The sequence below is a fragment of the Quercus robur genome, chromosome 12 (genome assembly GCF_932294415.1).
Source record: "Quercus robur chromosome 12, dhQueRobu3.1, whole genome shotgun sequence".
NCBI lineage: Eukaryota > Viridiplantae > Streptophyta > Magnoliopsida > Fagales > Fagaceae > Quercus > Quercus robur.
Genome location: NC_065545.1, coordinates 11,384,137 through 11,400,628, shown reverse-complemented (window position 1 = coordinate 11,400,628; position 16,492 = coordinate 11,384,137). Strand labels below are relative to the sequence as shown.

General features: G+C 34.7%; 2 protein-coding genes across 2 annotated transcripts; both read left to right on the top strand.

Moving 5' to 3' along the window:
• The first annotated feature begins 1,264 nt into the window (after positions 1-1,264).
• LOC126710208 (DET1- and DDB1-associated protein 1) lies at positions 1,265-5,988 on the top strand. The gene is made up of 5 exons (XM_050410589.1): positions 1,265-1,341; positions 1,440-1,638; positions 5,270-5,330; positions 5,456-5,520; positions 5,679-5,988. Exons 2-5 carry the CDS (start codon positions 1,555-1,557, stop codon positions 5,760-5,762), a joined length of 294 nt encoding a protein of 97 aa, XP_050266546.1. The 5' UTR covers positions 1,265-1,341; positions 1,440-1,554; the 3' UTR covers positions 5,763-5,988.
• A 743-nt stretch (positions 5,989-6,731) lies between these two features.
• Positions 6,732-10,668, top strand: LOC126710205 (2-C-methyl-D-erythritol 2,4-cyclodiphosphate synthase, chloroplastic). The gene is made up of 3 exons (XM_050410587.1): positions 6,732-7,160; positions 8,666-8,796; positions 10,121-10,668. The coding sequence occupies exons 1-3, from the start codon at positions 6,809-6,811 to the stop codon at positions 10,352-10,354; spliced, it is 717 nt and encodes a 238-aa protein (XP_050266544.1). The 5' UTR covers positions 6,732-6,808; the 3' UTR covers positions 10,355-10,668.
• Positions 10,669-16,492: the final 5,824 nt, after the last annotated feature.

Genomic DNA, 16,492 nt, shown 5'->3' with positions numbered 1-16,492 from the left:
GGGTTTGGATAGCGGCAGACCACGCGTCTGTGTTTTTTTGGCTGGGTCCTGTGCACTGTTCATGGGACCTGCAAGTACTGAAAAACGTAAATCTAACTTTAAAACTAGGTCCCACGGCATTATTCACAAATTTAAAAATTATTTTGTTATAGTGTTTTTAGTTTTCAGTAATAAGCGATATCCAAACAGACCCTAATTTTAGAAAACATATTTTCCCCTAAACTAAACAAAAGAGTATATATAAAATTATTGATTTTCTAATAATGGAAGATATGAACCTTAAAGAGTTGGTTTAGTGGTTCTTAAGGCCTTATGATATTCTAATGTGGTGTTTGATACGGGGTAATGTTTTAGGATTCCCAGTAATGTTTAAAAATTTCCATATTTTGTTGCAAATCACGCCAGGAAATCAAATGCCAGAGGAATCTGGATTCCCCCTTTAAACTCCTCTCAGTAGGAATGTGGATTCATTTTAAAACAAGTGGGTATCCAAATTCCCAAGTTTAAAGGAAATTGTATTTTTTATAAATTGACAATTTTAACCCCTTTTCCTTATCATTTAAGCAATTAACATAAAATATAAAACAAATCATCAATATATTTTCCCTTATATTTATTATTTCCCGCCAAAATAACGTAAACAATATGGACAACTCTGTTAATATATTTTTTAACAAAGTTCTATTTAGGTTTCATGTGTGGAAAAAAAAAAATGAAGGAGACCCTCCATTATTGCCAGGTATTCACTTTTACTGTTATGCGTGTGTTGCTCAACAAATTATTAATAGTTTATATTTTGTTTTTTATTATTTATTTAGAGAAAAATTTCTTTTTAAAGGACTTGGTAGTTCACATTCAAGTCTAAGGATAGAATGAGAAAAATAAATAATTTATTTAAGATTCCTATAAATAAATCAAACATTATCATCTCACATTCGTAGGAATTATAAGAGATTCTCAATAAAACCAAATATAAAAATAGCTACATTTCTAGACATCCAGATTGCAAGAAATCACATTCTTAGGAATTTGGATACCAGGAGTAATGTGGATTCCCTTGTACCAAACACCACATAAGAGATTTTTATGTATAATAATCTAATGTGTATTTGGAACCGAGAACTATATACACCTAAGGGAATAATTAAATGCTCAAAGAGGTCTAAGTACCCCGTTCCTCACCAAAAGGGGGGTGGGGGGAAGATATGGATAATACTATGGATTAGTTTTGGTAATTTAGAATTGGGGGAGTACATTCTCACAAAAAAAAAAAAAAAAAAAAAAAAAAGGAGAGAGAGAATTGGTGGAGTAGTGGAAGATAAAGAATGGGCCCAAAATAAGGTTTGTTTTGTTTTTTTCTTGTTTTGTTTTTTTTTTTGGTTTTTTTTTTTTTTTTTCCTGTGGGTAGAAACCCAAAACAAATTGTTGTATATATATAGGATCATCAATTTGCCATTCTCAAATCTCAACACTCGAGTCTGGTTTTAGAATCGCCGCATTGTGCTCTCTTTCTCTCTCCCCCTAGATTTTTGTGCCGAAAGAAACCAGCATTTTATGGGTTCTCTCTTTGGTGACTGGCCATCATTTGACCCTCACAACTTCAGCCAACTCCGACCCTCCGATCCTTCTAGTCCTTCTGTAAGTATTTCTTTTATACTTCTAAACCAAACCCAGTTTGATATTAAGTTTCATAGTCTTGGAAAGCTTTCAACTTTGTATGATTTTTGTAGCTTTTTGATATACCCACTTGTGTTTTTTTTTTTTTTGGGTACTGAACTTAATGGAAATTTGTAAAGGTTTGTAGTGCTTAGGGTGACAGGTTAGAAACACGTTGATTTGTGTTGGCAAATTGTAGTCTCTGAAATTGTTCAATTTTGATCTTTCTGAAGATTTTTTGCTTCATGGAAATCTGAATGGTACTTTAACTTGGTTGGGTACTCTTTATTAACATAATGGGGTATTTGGTATGAGACACTGATGCTGTTTGCAGCACTGAACCTAAGATAAAACTTTTCATAGTAACAGATACTGGGATTTATTTTGATTGATCTGAAAATTGAGAATTTCTTGAATGGTTAGTTTAATATTAGAAAGAATTTTTTTTTTCTTCTTAAATTTGCTGAGTTTTGTTGGGAATGATCATTCAACCATTAACTTGGGCTTGACGTGGATAAAATTGAGGGAGGAATGCAAGTGAATCTCTGAGTTGAAATGCATTTAGAATATTTTTATGCTTTCTACCAAGCAAACCTCTGTTGCTCATAAAACATTAGCTTGATGTGTGTTAGGTTCTTAGTGGCTTCTCAATATCTAGAATATAAGCCATAATCACAAACTTTTCGTATCCAAACTTTGCTTTCATTGTTGTGTGGAAGTCAATGTGATGTTTTAGTTCTCAGTTCTTTTATTCCCATGTGCCATACCTGAAACAAAGTAAAGTCACATTTTTTCCTGGTCATGGGGTGGCTTGATGTTTCTTATACGGGCATTATCCTTTCATGCATTCATAATGAAACCAATATAGTAAAAGTTTTCGATCCATGTCATGAATGAGATAATTTAATTCGCTTTACTTGTTATGGTCTTAAATCTTGTTGAGAAGGTGGATATTCGGATTGATTCTAGAGAGGTGTCAAAAGAAGATCTTTCTTTGGATATTTAATTCTTGACTGATATCAATGGTAGATATATAAGCTGAGCCTTCTATGAGTTAATTTGCCCTTCCAGTGATGTAATTAACTATGATAATATTGTCCGTGGCAATGGAGATTTCTTATAATTAAATTCCAAGTAATCTGATAGTTTAAGAGACTATCTTCAGAACCCTAATGGGAAAGATTCAACGAAGAGACTGATTAGAGAGAAATTCTACATTGTATTCTTCTCTTTCTTGTCTTCTTATGCGGTTGTTTGCATTTACACGCCAACTAAACCTTTTATATGTGGTTTTTAAGGTTTCTACCAGGTAATGATTATGCTGGCAGAACTGCATGAATATTGCTGTCAAAGCATTAGTGATTCCAGATGAATAACTTTTATAATATTTAAATTGTAAGCATACACATTACTGTAGGTTAATAGATACACACTAATATAATTCCATTCTTCCCATTGGTAATACATATATGCCTGGCATATCTTGAATCCACAAATCACACTCCCCCTTGTTCTTACAAGTGGAAAAGGTGCCATTTTATCTGTACCTCATTGGCAATTCATTTAATAGGTATTATTCTCTAGTACTTTGATAAATGATGGTATTTTGTTTTGGTTACGCTCTTCAGCACAACCTTTTTGCCCCCATATACTTGACATAATTGTCATGTGAATTGTGAGCATCTTATTTGCAGGAATTTGAGATATATGCATATTTATCCTTTTAACACTACAAAATTTTTACTTGAAAATCTCCATGTTTTGTTATGAAGTTGCTTTGTATTTCCTTAGTTTGTAATAATAATAATAATATCTCCATCTAGGTCTATACTAGATTCTCTTGGGTAACATATATTTCCATATTCAGGGATTATACATTGAATATCTAAAATTGAACAGAGCAAAACAATACAAATTCCTTATACATACATAGGTAAAAAAGGCATTGCCATATATAATTATGCTGTAATTTAGAATTTAGCAATATGGCAGAAGTATGCGTTGTCATTTAAATGTTTGGTAGTTGTGACTACTGTATTTTCATATGCGTTACTACTCAATTGCTAGGTTTCCAATTTGAGGTAGAAAATCTGGTGTTTAAAATTTAAATAGGAACTCGCTTATGTCACCCCTCAGAATTTGGGGTTTTTTTTAACAAAGCTCTGCCAAATATATGTTGCCTGGTTTTGACATGGTTATTATTTGGCAAGCCCCTTAGAGACATATGGTGTTACAACTTTTGGTTCGAAACCATTACTTATATCTGGTAAAAGTGAACCAGCCTTTGTTTAGTGGATGACTGTTGACTGTTGACTGTTGACAAAAGGCGTATCAGACTGGAAGTACTTGTGAATATTGGGAGATTGAAAGAAATAAGATATGTGCTTTGTGGTAATCCTGAGGAGAGTTTGGAACACTTGCTTTTTAGTTGTAATTCACCAGGAACATATCTAGTCATTTGTTGAGGTGGTCTATAAAAGGAGAACTAAATTGGAGAATTGAGCAAATGAGGGACAAGTCTGCCACAGCTAATATCAGAAAACTTTCTCTTAGCATGGATTTGGCTTGCGTCCAGTGCACAGGAGCACTGGACACAACACAGACACAACACATGTCCTAATATGGCCATGTTTTGGTCCTGTATCCCATCCAGTGCACAGAAGCACTAGATGGAAACATTACTCTTCATACTGAAGATTGAATGGGAGATTAGAGGCAACAATGCTGGTTTTTCTAGAGTTGATAGCCTTAGAAATGGAACATTTTCTAGTAAATAGAATTTTTGCAACTTTTTGCATTTTTTTCATTGTATTCTCATTTGTTTAGCAATAAAATTACTCTTTCATATAAAAAAAAAAATGTAAACTACCTATATGGTTGGTTTCTCTTAGCGAAGAAAGTGAGATTTGGCTCAAACTGATTGAGTTTACTTATATGATGCTTGACCATATCCCTTAAAAAAATAGCGACAAGTAGCCACCTAAAAGATATAATGACATAACCTGAGGACAAATTAAATTTTAACTAGTTCAGAATTTAATGGGACCAGCACTGGGTAATGAAGTTCACAGTTACATTAGTTAACTTTCCAAATGCTTAAGAATATGTTTTCTATCCATTTAAGTAATGTTTAGTGATTTTCGTAGTTGAACTCAATGGTATCTAAACAATTTCTCAATGTTTATAACAAAAATTATCATATGGTTTGCAATCTTGTGGGTATAGCATTATTAATAACCAGACTGTTTTCCAGTTGAGGTCTTTGCAATTTGTATTTTTGTTTAGTATGGAAAATTGTACCATAGAGCTGTAGAGTGCAGGCTGTGATACTATTGGATACAGTTCTTCTAAACCAAGCTAGATTCAAGTAAATAAGTTGCTGGTATAATAATATTTATATGATTATATCTTCTGGTGTGTCTTCTCTTTAGCATTTGTGCAGATGTATGTTCAGGAAAATTGGATTGACTTCTTTGATGTATATTCTTATTTTGCTTGTAATCTTGAGAGTGAAAAATTTGTCACTTCCCATTCTTTGTTATGTTTATGACATGTAAAATAAAAGCGCTGCATCTCTCTTTTCATTTATAATAACATTTCTCCCTTTATATAGAGAATGACTCCTGCAACCTATCATCCTACTCACAGCCGCACCCTTCCACCGCCTGATCAAGGTAGTGAAGATTACTTGTTTCTTGTAATTAACGATTTACTTTCGTTACGACAAGTTCTCTCTGGTTTTTAGCTAATTCTTTGTATTAATTATTGTGGAACTGACCTGTTTAAACTCTTTTTGCAGTGATAACTACTGACGCCAAAAACATTCTCTTAAGGCATATCTATCAGCGTGCTGAAGAGAAGGATGTAATGTGTGCTTTATGATGCAAATTTAATTAAACACGCAACATGCACATTTGTGTGGCCACATAATGCACCCACACACACACTGACAAGTATATATACAAAGGACAGTTTTTGAGATTCTGAAATACTTCTAACTTTAATGGCGCCTCTTGTTGCAGTTGAGACCGAAGAGAGCTGCGCCAGAACATCTTGTACCTGAGCATGGATGCAAGCAACCTAGGGCATCTTCCAGTTCCTGCTGAGCCCTTATCTTGTTATATGGAACCCCAATAGTTAATTCATGTAAATGTTTTTGTCATGCCAAATATGCGTGAGTTTCTTGTGGGTTGAAAAGGGGTTTTATCTATAAGCAGCTTAGCCAGAAGTGTAGATTTTGTGTGTATAATTCATAAATACTATAGAGTTGGGTTATCCCTATAACAGTTTACATGGATGATGAAATGAAAGTAATAGATATTATTTGCTTCCCTTTACCGTGTAATTGGCTCTCTTTTATTTTATTCCTTCATTTTTATGGGTTTGACTTATTTCCAGTATTTTTTCAACTGAAATCTCTTTTTGTTTTAATGATTATTTTAATGAGAAACTGTCACATTACCAATTAACTAAATAAAATATGGAGATTAAAATCTATTATCACTTGCTATTGTATATTTAAAATAATAGGAGATATCCACTTAAAAAAGTACTGGAGGTAAGTCAATTTTTTTTTCTTTGTATTTTAGAAATTAATATATTTATGAGTGTAAGTTGTAACTTTTTAGTGCATATTTTATTTGTTGCAGCTAATTTCATTAAAATTTAAACAGAGAAACAATTTAATGATGAAATTGATTTGATTTAAAAAAATCAAGATACTACACTGGCCCAATTTAATAGTTAATGAATTAGATTCTAAAAACAAAAAAGTTGATGGATTAAATTGAATTTAACCCAATAATTGAAGGATCAAATTAGTTACAGTTAACAAAATTGCTTTACAATTGAAAAGTTAAAATTTTCACTTTTAATCTCACTCCTTGGATTAATTTTTATTTCTCTAAAACTATAAAACTTTTAAAAAATGTTCGCATTTTTTTAACTTTTTCCTCCCACGTTAAAAATGCATGAATCATGATACACGAGTAAAACGACAAGAGTCCTTGGGGAATATGCGATGAAATAGTTGAACTCTCAGTTGAAGACAAATCTTGTTTTTAAACAAAACTAAAAAAAGTCACTGTTTAACACAAACCACACACACACCTCGTAGCACTACTCTCTCTCTCTCTCTGTGTCTCCAAATTCAATGGCCACGGCAGCAGCAGCACCTCCACTCTATGCCTCTTCTTCTTCTTCTTCTTCTTCATTCTCCACCACCAAGTCCAGCTCTCCCAATAAACCACTCTTTAATAATATCTTCTTTCTCCGACCACCGCTACCATCCACTAAATTAACAACAACGCCTAGGCTTTCCGTGTCGGCCGCCGCAACCACCGCCGTGGAACTAGGCCAGGCCCCACAATCCTCCACTCCCGCCAAAACCTTGCCGTTTCGGGTCGGGCACGGGTTCGATCTGCACCGGTTGGAGCCCGGGTACCCACTCATCATTGGTGGGATTGACATACCCCACGATAGAGGCTGCGAGGCTCACTCCGATGGTAATTTCGTAATTTCCCCTACTCTCGCTTGGGTAATTTGTTGTTGATGCTGTGAAGCATGAAGTCTAGCTAAACCAAAAAAAAGAAAAAAAAAAAAAAGATTCACAAATTTCAGTGTCATGTCGTGATTGGAGTGATGCTATAGTTTAATTTTGCTAGATAAGGTAAATTCTAATTCAACAAGTTTAGAGAGACACGAATTCACAAAATTTTTTCACAACTTGTTGAGTGTCTTGCTACTATAGGATCATGTGAAAGTGGCGGGTCTATGTGAAATACTGGAAGTAATAATATTAGTGGTTGCAAAAAATGTTGTGAACTTTTGTACGAGGGATTTGGATAGTGAATGTTTTCCGAATGTGTCAGTTAAGTTAAAAGGCTATTGGCGTTGATTTGTGTGTGTGTGTTTTTTATTTTTATTTTTATTTATAATTTTATCAATGTGGTTCTTTTGTGCTATTTGATAATGATGATGCCATTAAATAAATTGATGACATGGCTTGTCTTATTGTTTGCCTTTGCCATATCATCAAATTTTTGTTACCTCCAAGAACTATATTACTTAACATTAAAATTATTGAGGATGAAATTTCAAATTAGAAGCTTTTGATATGTAGGGACTAATTTGTGTTAGGTTCTGGGTTTATGTTTTGAAAATTCTTGTGCCAAAACGTGTTATAGTGTGGATTGTATACATTTCAAGATTTTTTAGGTTAATTACTGCTTTGAAGACTGTAAGTTTTTGAATTGAGACTCCTGATATTTCTTAAATATCTGTCAACCTAAACCTTAACCTACGTGTAAATACCCCTCCATGCACGTTATTCAGTTAGGGAGGTAGTTGTCCCATGTTCCTCAAGAGGGCTAAATATCAATGAGAAAACCATGTCAAAAACCTCTCCAAGATTATTTCAGTCAAACTATATAGAAATTCCAAAACCTCTACCATTGAATTTATTGGTGTAAGCCGCTGAGGCGGGAGGCAAACGAGTCGTCTGCTATGGTTATAATTTGTGTTTAGTCTATAAAGGCTCTGTAAGTATAGACTGATTGTAACAATTGTTTCTTTTATAACGGAAATTTGGCAGGGTTGGTCACTCTCAGTGGTTTATTTTGTAATAAGTTTTTTCAAAAGTTTTTCATTTTGTCACCAAAATCCATTTGTTCTTTTTATTCCTTTGAATTGTGGTGATTATTACTGCGGTTGTGTTATTTGTTAAACTGTTAATTTTGCATATAAGCAGCAATTAATACATTAATGAGGGTTGTTGGGGTCAATCTAGATTTTTTCAAATTGGAACCTACCCCATATTTTAGGAACCAATTGACATTACTTAGCTTGGTCAGGGTCAATTTGGAATTTTTCAAATTGGAACCTACTCAACATTTTTGGGATCAAAGAAAATGGTTTAGTTTATATTTTTTTCCCTCTTGGAATTGAAGTGTGTTGTTGAAGGTGGTGGTTTTCTTTTCATTTATTTATTTTAATGTTGTTGTTATTACAGGAGATGTGTTACTACATTGTGTGGTTGATGCAATTTTGGGTGCTTTGGGCCTTCCTGATATAGGGCAGATATTTCCAGATAATGATCCTAAGTGGAAAGGAGCGCCATCTTCAGTTTTCATCAAAGAAGCTGTGAGTTTTTTTTGGGTGCTTTTGCTTTCTAGATATCATGAATAATATCTCTTTGGATGATAGATATTCAAGCCTCTCTTTGTGGGACACTTTTAGGAACTTCACGACATTGAATGGTTTGAAAAGCAAGCATTAGTGTTTGTTATTGTTGGGAAATCAGCATGTGAACTAGACTTGCAAATTTGGGTTAGGTTGCATTTAGTTGGGTTGTTAATTTGGCCTGTCTTCGTTAAACATGATGGAAATGTTTTCTATATGAACCTTAAGCGTTTTGTTCCAGTGTATTGAGCCACAGTGCAGTGTAGCTCATTGTTTTACATTTTCGTAGTCTTGAAAACGCTTCTTTTCCAACCCTGCATAAGCTCACGTGGTCAAGTATATTTTTTTCTCACCACTTAAACGAATGCTAATTCAATATCTACAGATACACGCCCTCATTGATGGGTTATGTAGAATTAGAATGTAGGAAGATTTAAATACCCTATCAAAGTGAAAAAAAAACACCAGGCTATCATGCTACTGAACCTTGTTTCATAAATTTGAGGATATTGCAGAGGCAATTCATAAATTGTTAACCTTATTCTTGATATAATTATCAGCTTATCTTGGGATAAAAAGGAGATGGACGTAGGGTAGGATAAGATCACAGAGTTGTCTTTTTATGCTCTCTGGTCACAGGGAATAAAGATGGCACCATTTCAAGAAATGAATAGTGCTAACATGTGCTGATAAAGATTATGGCCCTAACATACCATGTGTGTTTGGATTAGATTTTTTCTGGAGCTTATTTGCCTATGTAGATCTTTTTAAATCCTCACTTTTTTTTGATAAGTCAATTCAAATGCACACTGGTGGATGACATTTTATTTACCAGTCCGCTGGCATTTGTGTTTGTGGTTAAAGTCTTACCTCTCCCCTTTGGGAGGGTGAGGTCTTGAGGTTCAACAAGGGGGAGGAAGGAATTGGGAACAGGAAGGGGTACCCTTAGTTTTGAGGGGAAAAAAAAAGAAAGCATATAACTTAAAGAAAGCATATAAGCATATAGCATTACGTGACTGAATTAAAGAAATGCTTTTGAGTAACTGATGTTATAAAATTGATATTAATGTGGTTGAATAATCCATCATGTGAATTTTTTTTAAATTATTAATGTTCTGGATCATGCTTCAAGCTGAGCACGAGTCTGCTATTGTGTTTTCCAAAGTAATAAGAGTTATCTGTTTCATCTTCTTTGTTGGGAACATGTGTGGGTGTAAAAGAACTCTTCTAACTAGAAGATGAATTTTCTTATCCAGCTTATCCTCCTTGATATGAATCATTTCAGGTGAGACTCATGCATGAGGCTGGTTATGAACTTGGAAACTTAGATGCCACTTTGATTCTTCAAAGACCAAAAGTGAGCCCTCACAAGGAGGCTATCAAGGCGAACTTGTCTGCGCTGCTTGGAGCTGACCCTGCTGTTGTAAATCTAAAAGCAAAAACTCATGAGAAGGTTGATAGCCTTGGGGAGAATCGGAGTATTGCTGCTCACACTGTGGTTCTTCTTATGAGGAAATAGAAAAGGGGCAGGAATTGTGTCTAAATGTAAGAATTGTGTGCTGTTAGCATAGTTGTACACTGGTTACACAGATCCAATTACGTACTTGACAAAACCGTTGGTTTGGGATAGAATACCATGGGGTTGTTGTACACTTAAAAAAACAATCTCTTTTCTTATCCAAAAAAAAAAAAAAAAACCATCTCTTTTACCCTTTCTTCCTAAGGTATAATATATGTAATAGTTGAACAAGTGTATTTTTTCAGATATGTATGAGCTCTTTGCTAAAATTAGTCAGGACTCAGGAAAGTCTATTCAAAGCATCGTTTTACTGATGGGCATAAGCACATACGTATATTTTAGTTGTCTTAAAATTCCTTGGGCTTTTGCAGGTATTCTACATTGGCCATGGATAACATTTTGAACAATTATGTTAAGTTATGACTAAGCACAGTTTCTTTATTTCAACAGAACTATTTATATCAGTTTGCCTAATTTGAATTCAAACTTGAATCTAGAGTCAATATTAAGGATTAAAATATCGACATTTCGCTTCTCCATTCTTCCTTTTACTTGGCCGACCAACTTCCATGTTTTCAATATTGCAGTCCATATGTATGTCAGGATTCCAGGTTGGAATTTGGAAAATTTTGATTGTGCCCAGATCTACAACCACTAATTTAAATGTGTGAATTATTAGCTACACGTGTTTATTTTTAGTCATCACAAAATAGTTGTTCAACCCGTTTTCATAAAACTTGCATTGAAAATTGGAATATACAAAAGAGAATTCCAGTAGGTGAAATGGTCAGAGCCCCTCACTCTAAAAAATGTAGGTAGTAAAAATGATGAGAAAATTTAAAATCTTACAATAGTTACCATTAATTCTTTCATAAACTCCCAAACATACAAATAAAAAGCTTTAGGTTATTTTCTCCAAAAAAAAAAAAAAAAAAAAAAAAAAAAAAAAGAAGCTTTAGGTTACATTCTTTTATATAAATCTAACTTGAAATACTCAGCAATTTCTCTTTCAATATAAACAATCAAATTATCTATAAAAGTTTCAAAAAATAGAATTTAAAAGTGTATAGTTTTCTGAATTGTTTACATTTTTTTATGTATCAATATTTTCTGAATTCCCCATTCCTAAATTTTATTAGTTAAACTACAATAAAGATTAATAATAAAAAATCTTAATTATTGATAATGTTAGTTAGATTTAAAAAATCAAGGGAAAACATTTTTGGTTGTTTGACTTGCCTTGAAAATTATGAACATTAATTTATTTTATAATTCTAAATAACCATATGAACAAAACTTTCATTCATGAACACATATCCGAAACAAGAAAATATTTTCTATTTTGGGGTCATTTAGGATTAGGACCTCAAAAGGGAAAACAAACCCCAAATTTGAAATCTTTGTAAAAAATTAATTAGTAGAATACTAACGCGAGCATGAAGTATCATTTAGAGAAAAGTAAATGATTAGTCAGTGCTGGTTAAAGATCATTCATTGGAGAGAGATAGGGCAAAGAGAGAGGAGTATTGTTGGGAGAGTTTTTTTTTTTTTTTTTTGAGGAATTTGTTTTGTGATAGTTTACTGAGTATGCAATATTCCGGAAAATGTTTTTAGTGATGAATGGAAAACAAGTTTAATGGGGGAGAAAACTCTTTTTTTTTTTTTGCTCTATTAGGCTTGTTTTCCATTAACCACTGAAAATGTTTTCCGTTAACTTTTGTTTTCCATCATATCAAACACATTAAAACACCTCGAGATGCCACGTAAACTATCAGATTTTTGGTAGTGACATCCAAAATGTAAGATATATGTAAGATAGATTTAAAATAAAATATTTCAGTGAACTCAAGTTAGACCCGATCGGTTTCTCCAAAAAAAAAAGAAAAAAAAAAGAAAGAAGAAGTTAGACCCAATCAGTTCAAAGCGGAAGTCAATTGTTTTACCTCTATTTAATGGAAATAAGCTATTAGTCCAGTACGGATTAGAGCTTCAACTATCCACGTTGAAGAGTACACGTATGACTTTTGACAAGTGTAAGAATGGAACTTAACCAGACAAAGCTGGTCCAAAAGGAAACCTCGAGGACTTGAATGGTTTTGCCTTTGCTGACCAGGAATATCTGAGTCTGCGACTCATTTTAGCCACCCACATGCTTGACAAAAAAAAAAAAAAAAAAAAAAGAAAGCGAAAAGCTTAGTCCCTACATTTTCAGGCGATTCTCATTTTAGTCCTTACATTTTATTTTTACCGCTTTTAGTCCCTATCCTGAAATACGCTTCCATTTTAGTCCCTGCCGTTACATCAGAAACGGATATTGCAGACGTGGCAAACGGCAAAGTTAAATAATAATAAACTAATGTCCACATGGCCTAAATTAATAATAAGAAATGTTTTTTAATGCCACGTCAGCATCTAAATTAAAAAAAAATTAATTTATTAATTTTAACTAAAAAAAAAATTAAAAACAAAATTAAAAACTAAAAATCTTATGAATTGAGATCTAAGTGTGCCTTGAACAAGAACAACAAGAACCCAAACCCAGATCCAAGAACACAAACCCAGAAATTATTTAAAAAAAAAAAAAACTAATCAAAGCCAGAAATTTCAATCTCAAAGCCAACCCACAACCACCAAAATAAAACCCACAACAACCCAGGCCAAGAAAATCAACCCACAGCCACAAACCCACTAATCACTATTTCCAAACCCAGCTATAGTACACCAAAATCTCATCACCCAAAAAGTAATTCTTTTAGACAAAAAAAAGAAAAAAGAAAAAGAAAAAGAAAAAAGTGGAACAACAATGAAAACGACAACAACAACAATAATAATATCTGCACTAAGACACTGTAAAATCAGATCGAAAATTATGACAAGCAAATACGAATTAAGAATTACTTCGACATACAACATTTTTTTTTTTCCCGAGCTAAGATTTTTGGAAAGTGATCTTTCAGCAGAAACGATGCCGATTTCACATGTTTGGGAAATGTGAAGAAATTTTACGAAGAAAAATAGTATTTAAAATTTAAAAAAAGAAAAAGGAAAAACCTTGGACTTGAAGTTGGAGGGGTTCAACTGAAGGATTGGAGAAGAGGGTCCGTACAGTGCTTTAAGGAAGGGATGTTGAGATTGGCGTTGGGCAGGCGAGATCGGCGAGGTGGGTAGGCGAGATCGGCAAGGTGGGCACTTGACTCCATAGCCTCCGACCCCATACCTCGCCGATCTCGCCTACCCACCTTGCCAATCTCGCCTGCCCAACGCCGATCTCTCTTTTACCTTTCATTTTTTTCTTTCTTCCTCCACTCCTCACCGATCTCGTCTGAGTTTTTACTTTCTTTTGCCGATCTCGCCTGAGTTTTTCTTTTGTGGCTGTGGGTTGATTTTCTTGGCCTAGGTTGTTGTGGGTTTTATTTTGGTGGTAGTGAATTGGCTTTGAGATTGGAATTTCTGGCTTGGATTAGTTTTTATTTATTTATTTATTTATTTATTAATTTCTGGGTTTTTGTTTTTGGATCTGGGTTTGTGTTCTTGTTGTTCTTGTTCAAGGCACACTTAGATCTCAATTCATAAGATTTTTAGTTTTTAATTCTGTTTTTAATTTTTTTTATTTAGTTAAAATTAATAAATTAATTTTTTAAATTTAGATGTTGACGTGGCATTAAAAAACATTTTTTTATTATTAATTTAGGCCTCGTGGACATTAGTTTATTATTATTTAACTTTGCCGTTTGCTACGTCTGCAATATCCGTTTCTGATGTAACGGCAGAGACTAAAATGGAAGCGTTTTTAAGGATAGAGACTAAAAGCAGTAAAAATAAAATGTAGGGACTAAAATGAGAATCGCTTGAAAATGTAGGGACTAAAATGTGCTTTTCGCCAAAAAAAAAATAATGTGATAAGGAACTTAAGACCTGGCTCCAAAATTGTAACATTGGCTTAAGGATATTTGAATTAGAATGAGAGAGATAATCGTTAGATTTAATTATAAAAATCTAAAACCTACCTCAATTCAATACGAGTAGCAATCTTTTATAATTTGAAAAATGTTTCTCTCTAAACATGTTTCTAAAATTGTAATCTTGGCTTAACGATATTTGACTCAGAATGAGAAAGATAATTTTTAGATTTACTTATAAAAATCTAAAACCTACCTCAATTCAACACTGTAAGGACACAATTTGTAACGACCATGTTGGGTTCGCATGTTAGGGACCCAAACAATATAATTTGTAGAGCGTGGGCTTGAAAAGGTTAGGCCTTGGTCACCAAACAGCGGTTAGTCGTGGTTTATATGGAAATTTATACGAGGGTGAACCTGGCGTGTCTAGCAAAACATTCTTCTTCTGTTGCCGCCTGAGTGGTCCTGGTCCTTAGACCTTGTCCGAGGAGTTTAGTGTTCTTCTCATTCTCCTTTTTTGGGACTTTTTGGTCTGGGAGACCAGTCCCTTTCTCCATCGATTCTCTTTCCCTTTTATACTAGTATTTACCCTCCTTCCAATGTTCACGTGTAAGTTCCACTTTCTAGAGTGGAGACTTGTCCTATCAGCCCATACCTAGAGTGGTTGGAGGTGGTTGTAAAAGCTGAATAGCATAGTAAAGAGCATGGACCTGTCAGACACAGAGTTCTTTATTACAGTATTGGCAGCTTTTTCACTTGTCCTGCCCCTGCATTGAGCTCGTCCTTTTCTTTAGGCGTTTTGTGGGGTGCCAAGTATAAGATCGTCCTCGGCCATATCCTTAGGCCTTTTTTGGACTTTCATTATGCGTCCTCGACAATTGTTCTCCTCGGTTTAGGCCTTGGGCCCTAATGTAAAGTGGGCCAGGGTCGCAAATTTTCTGGCCCCACAATAACCCCTCAAAATCCTGCTGCTCGACCTCTTGGTTGGGGAGGAGGGTTTTGGTGATGTCGAGCCTACATCATGGCTTGCCCAGCTTTACCCTTCATTAATATCGGTGTCTCTTCATTTGCCTGGGAGCTACGCCAGATTATGAGACATTCCTTTTAGGTTTACTCACACTGCGTCTTCGTAGTTTCATTGCTCGAGGTGCGTCTTTAATATGTCCCCTTTATGAGGCTACCCAAATCCTATGGCTGCAGACAATGTTGGGAGTTGAGTAAAAACTGTCTTGTCTGTAGCACTTCTTGGAAATCTGCATAGATTAAATGCCGCCAACTTGCCCTCTATATAAGAAGCAGGGTAGGAGGTTACTCCCTTTACGTACAAGCCCTTCAGCCCTTTCAAATTCCTAATCCTTCAGTCGTGCTTAAGGTTTTCATTGCCAATGCAATTAAACCTTAGAGAGTGATATGTTTGAGGCACGAATGGGGGTGAAGGAACCACACCAGCTCCAGAAGCACTGGATCCTTCCGAGACTCAAGATGGCGCGGTCAGGGCAGGGGAGACAGAGACTCGAGACAGCTCTCCGCTTTCACAAGGTGGGAGCGATGCCTTCACCTCTTTCAGTCAAAATCCGAAGCAGGTGCTGGTCACGTCAGATTTTTGGTACGACAGCAGTGGGATTTCTCGTCGTCAGCACCATCCGCTCTATCTCGAGCGTTGCTAATATGGCACCTTCGTGTTAGGAGTCAGAGCTGATGCGGGGATTAAGTATCCCTGCTTCCTCCTCTCTTCCTTTACTGGTGCCTCTTTCTACCTCCGCTTCTTCTTCTTTCCCATCACTGGGGCCACCCTGGTGTTTCTACTTCTTCTTCTGCTTCTTCTTCTCTTCCATCAGCGGGGCCATCCCTTCATGTATAATCTCTACTAAAGCAGAGTTTTTGAAGGATTTATCTCTTCCTTGTATCTTTTTCTTTTTGCTTCTGTAGTTAGCTTTTGGTATAGGCTTAATTAAGCCCTTCATTGTACGCTGTACTATTTCTTTATCTTAATAAAAGATTATTTTGTTTTATTCTACATACTCTTTTTTTTTTTTTTTTTTTTTTTTTTGCAGTAATTACTTTGTGAATGGATGTATTTCATGTGTATTCTTTGAACGATACTTAGGGCAGAAACCCTTGTGACAAAAAGCTATTATTTTGAACTTATTGAGACTATCAAGCATAATAATACTAACCTACAATAGGTTAAACATACGAGACTAACCGAGATAACAGCTGAATACTCTGTATTGCG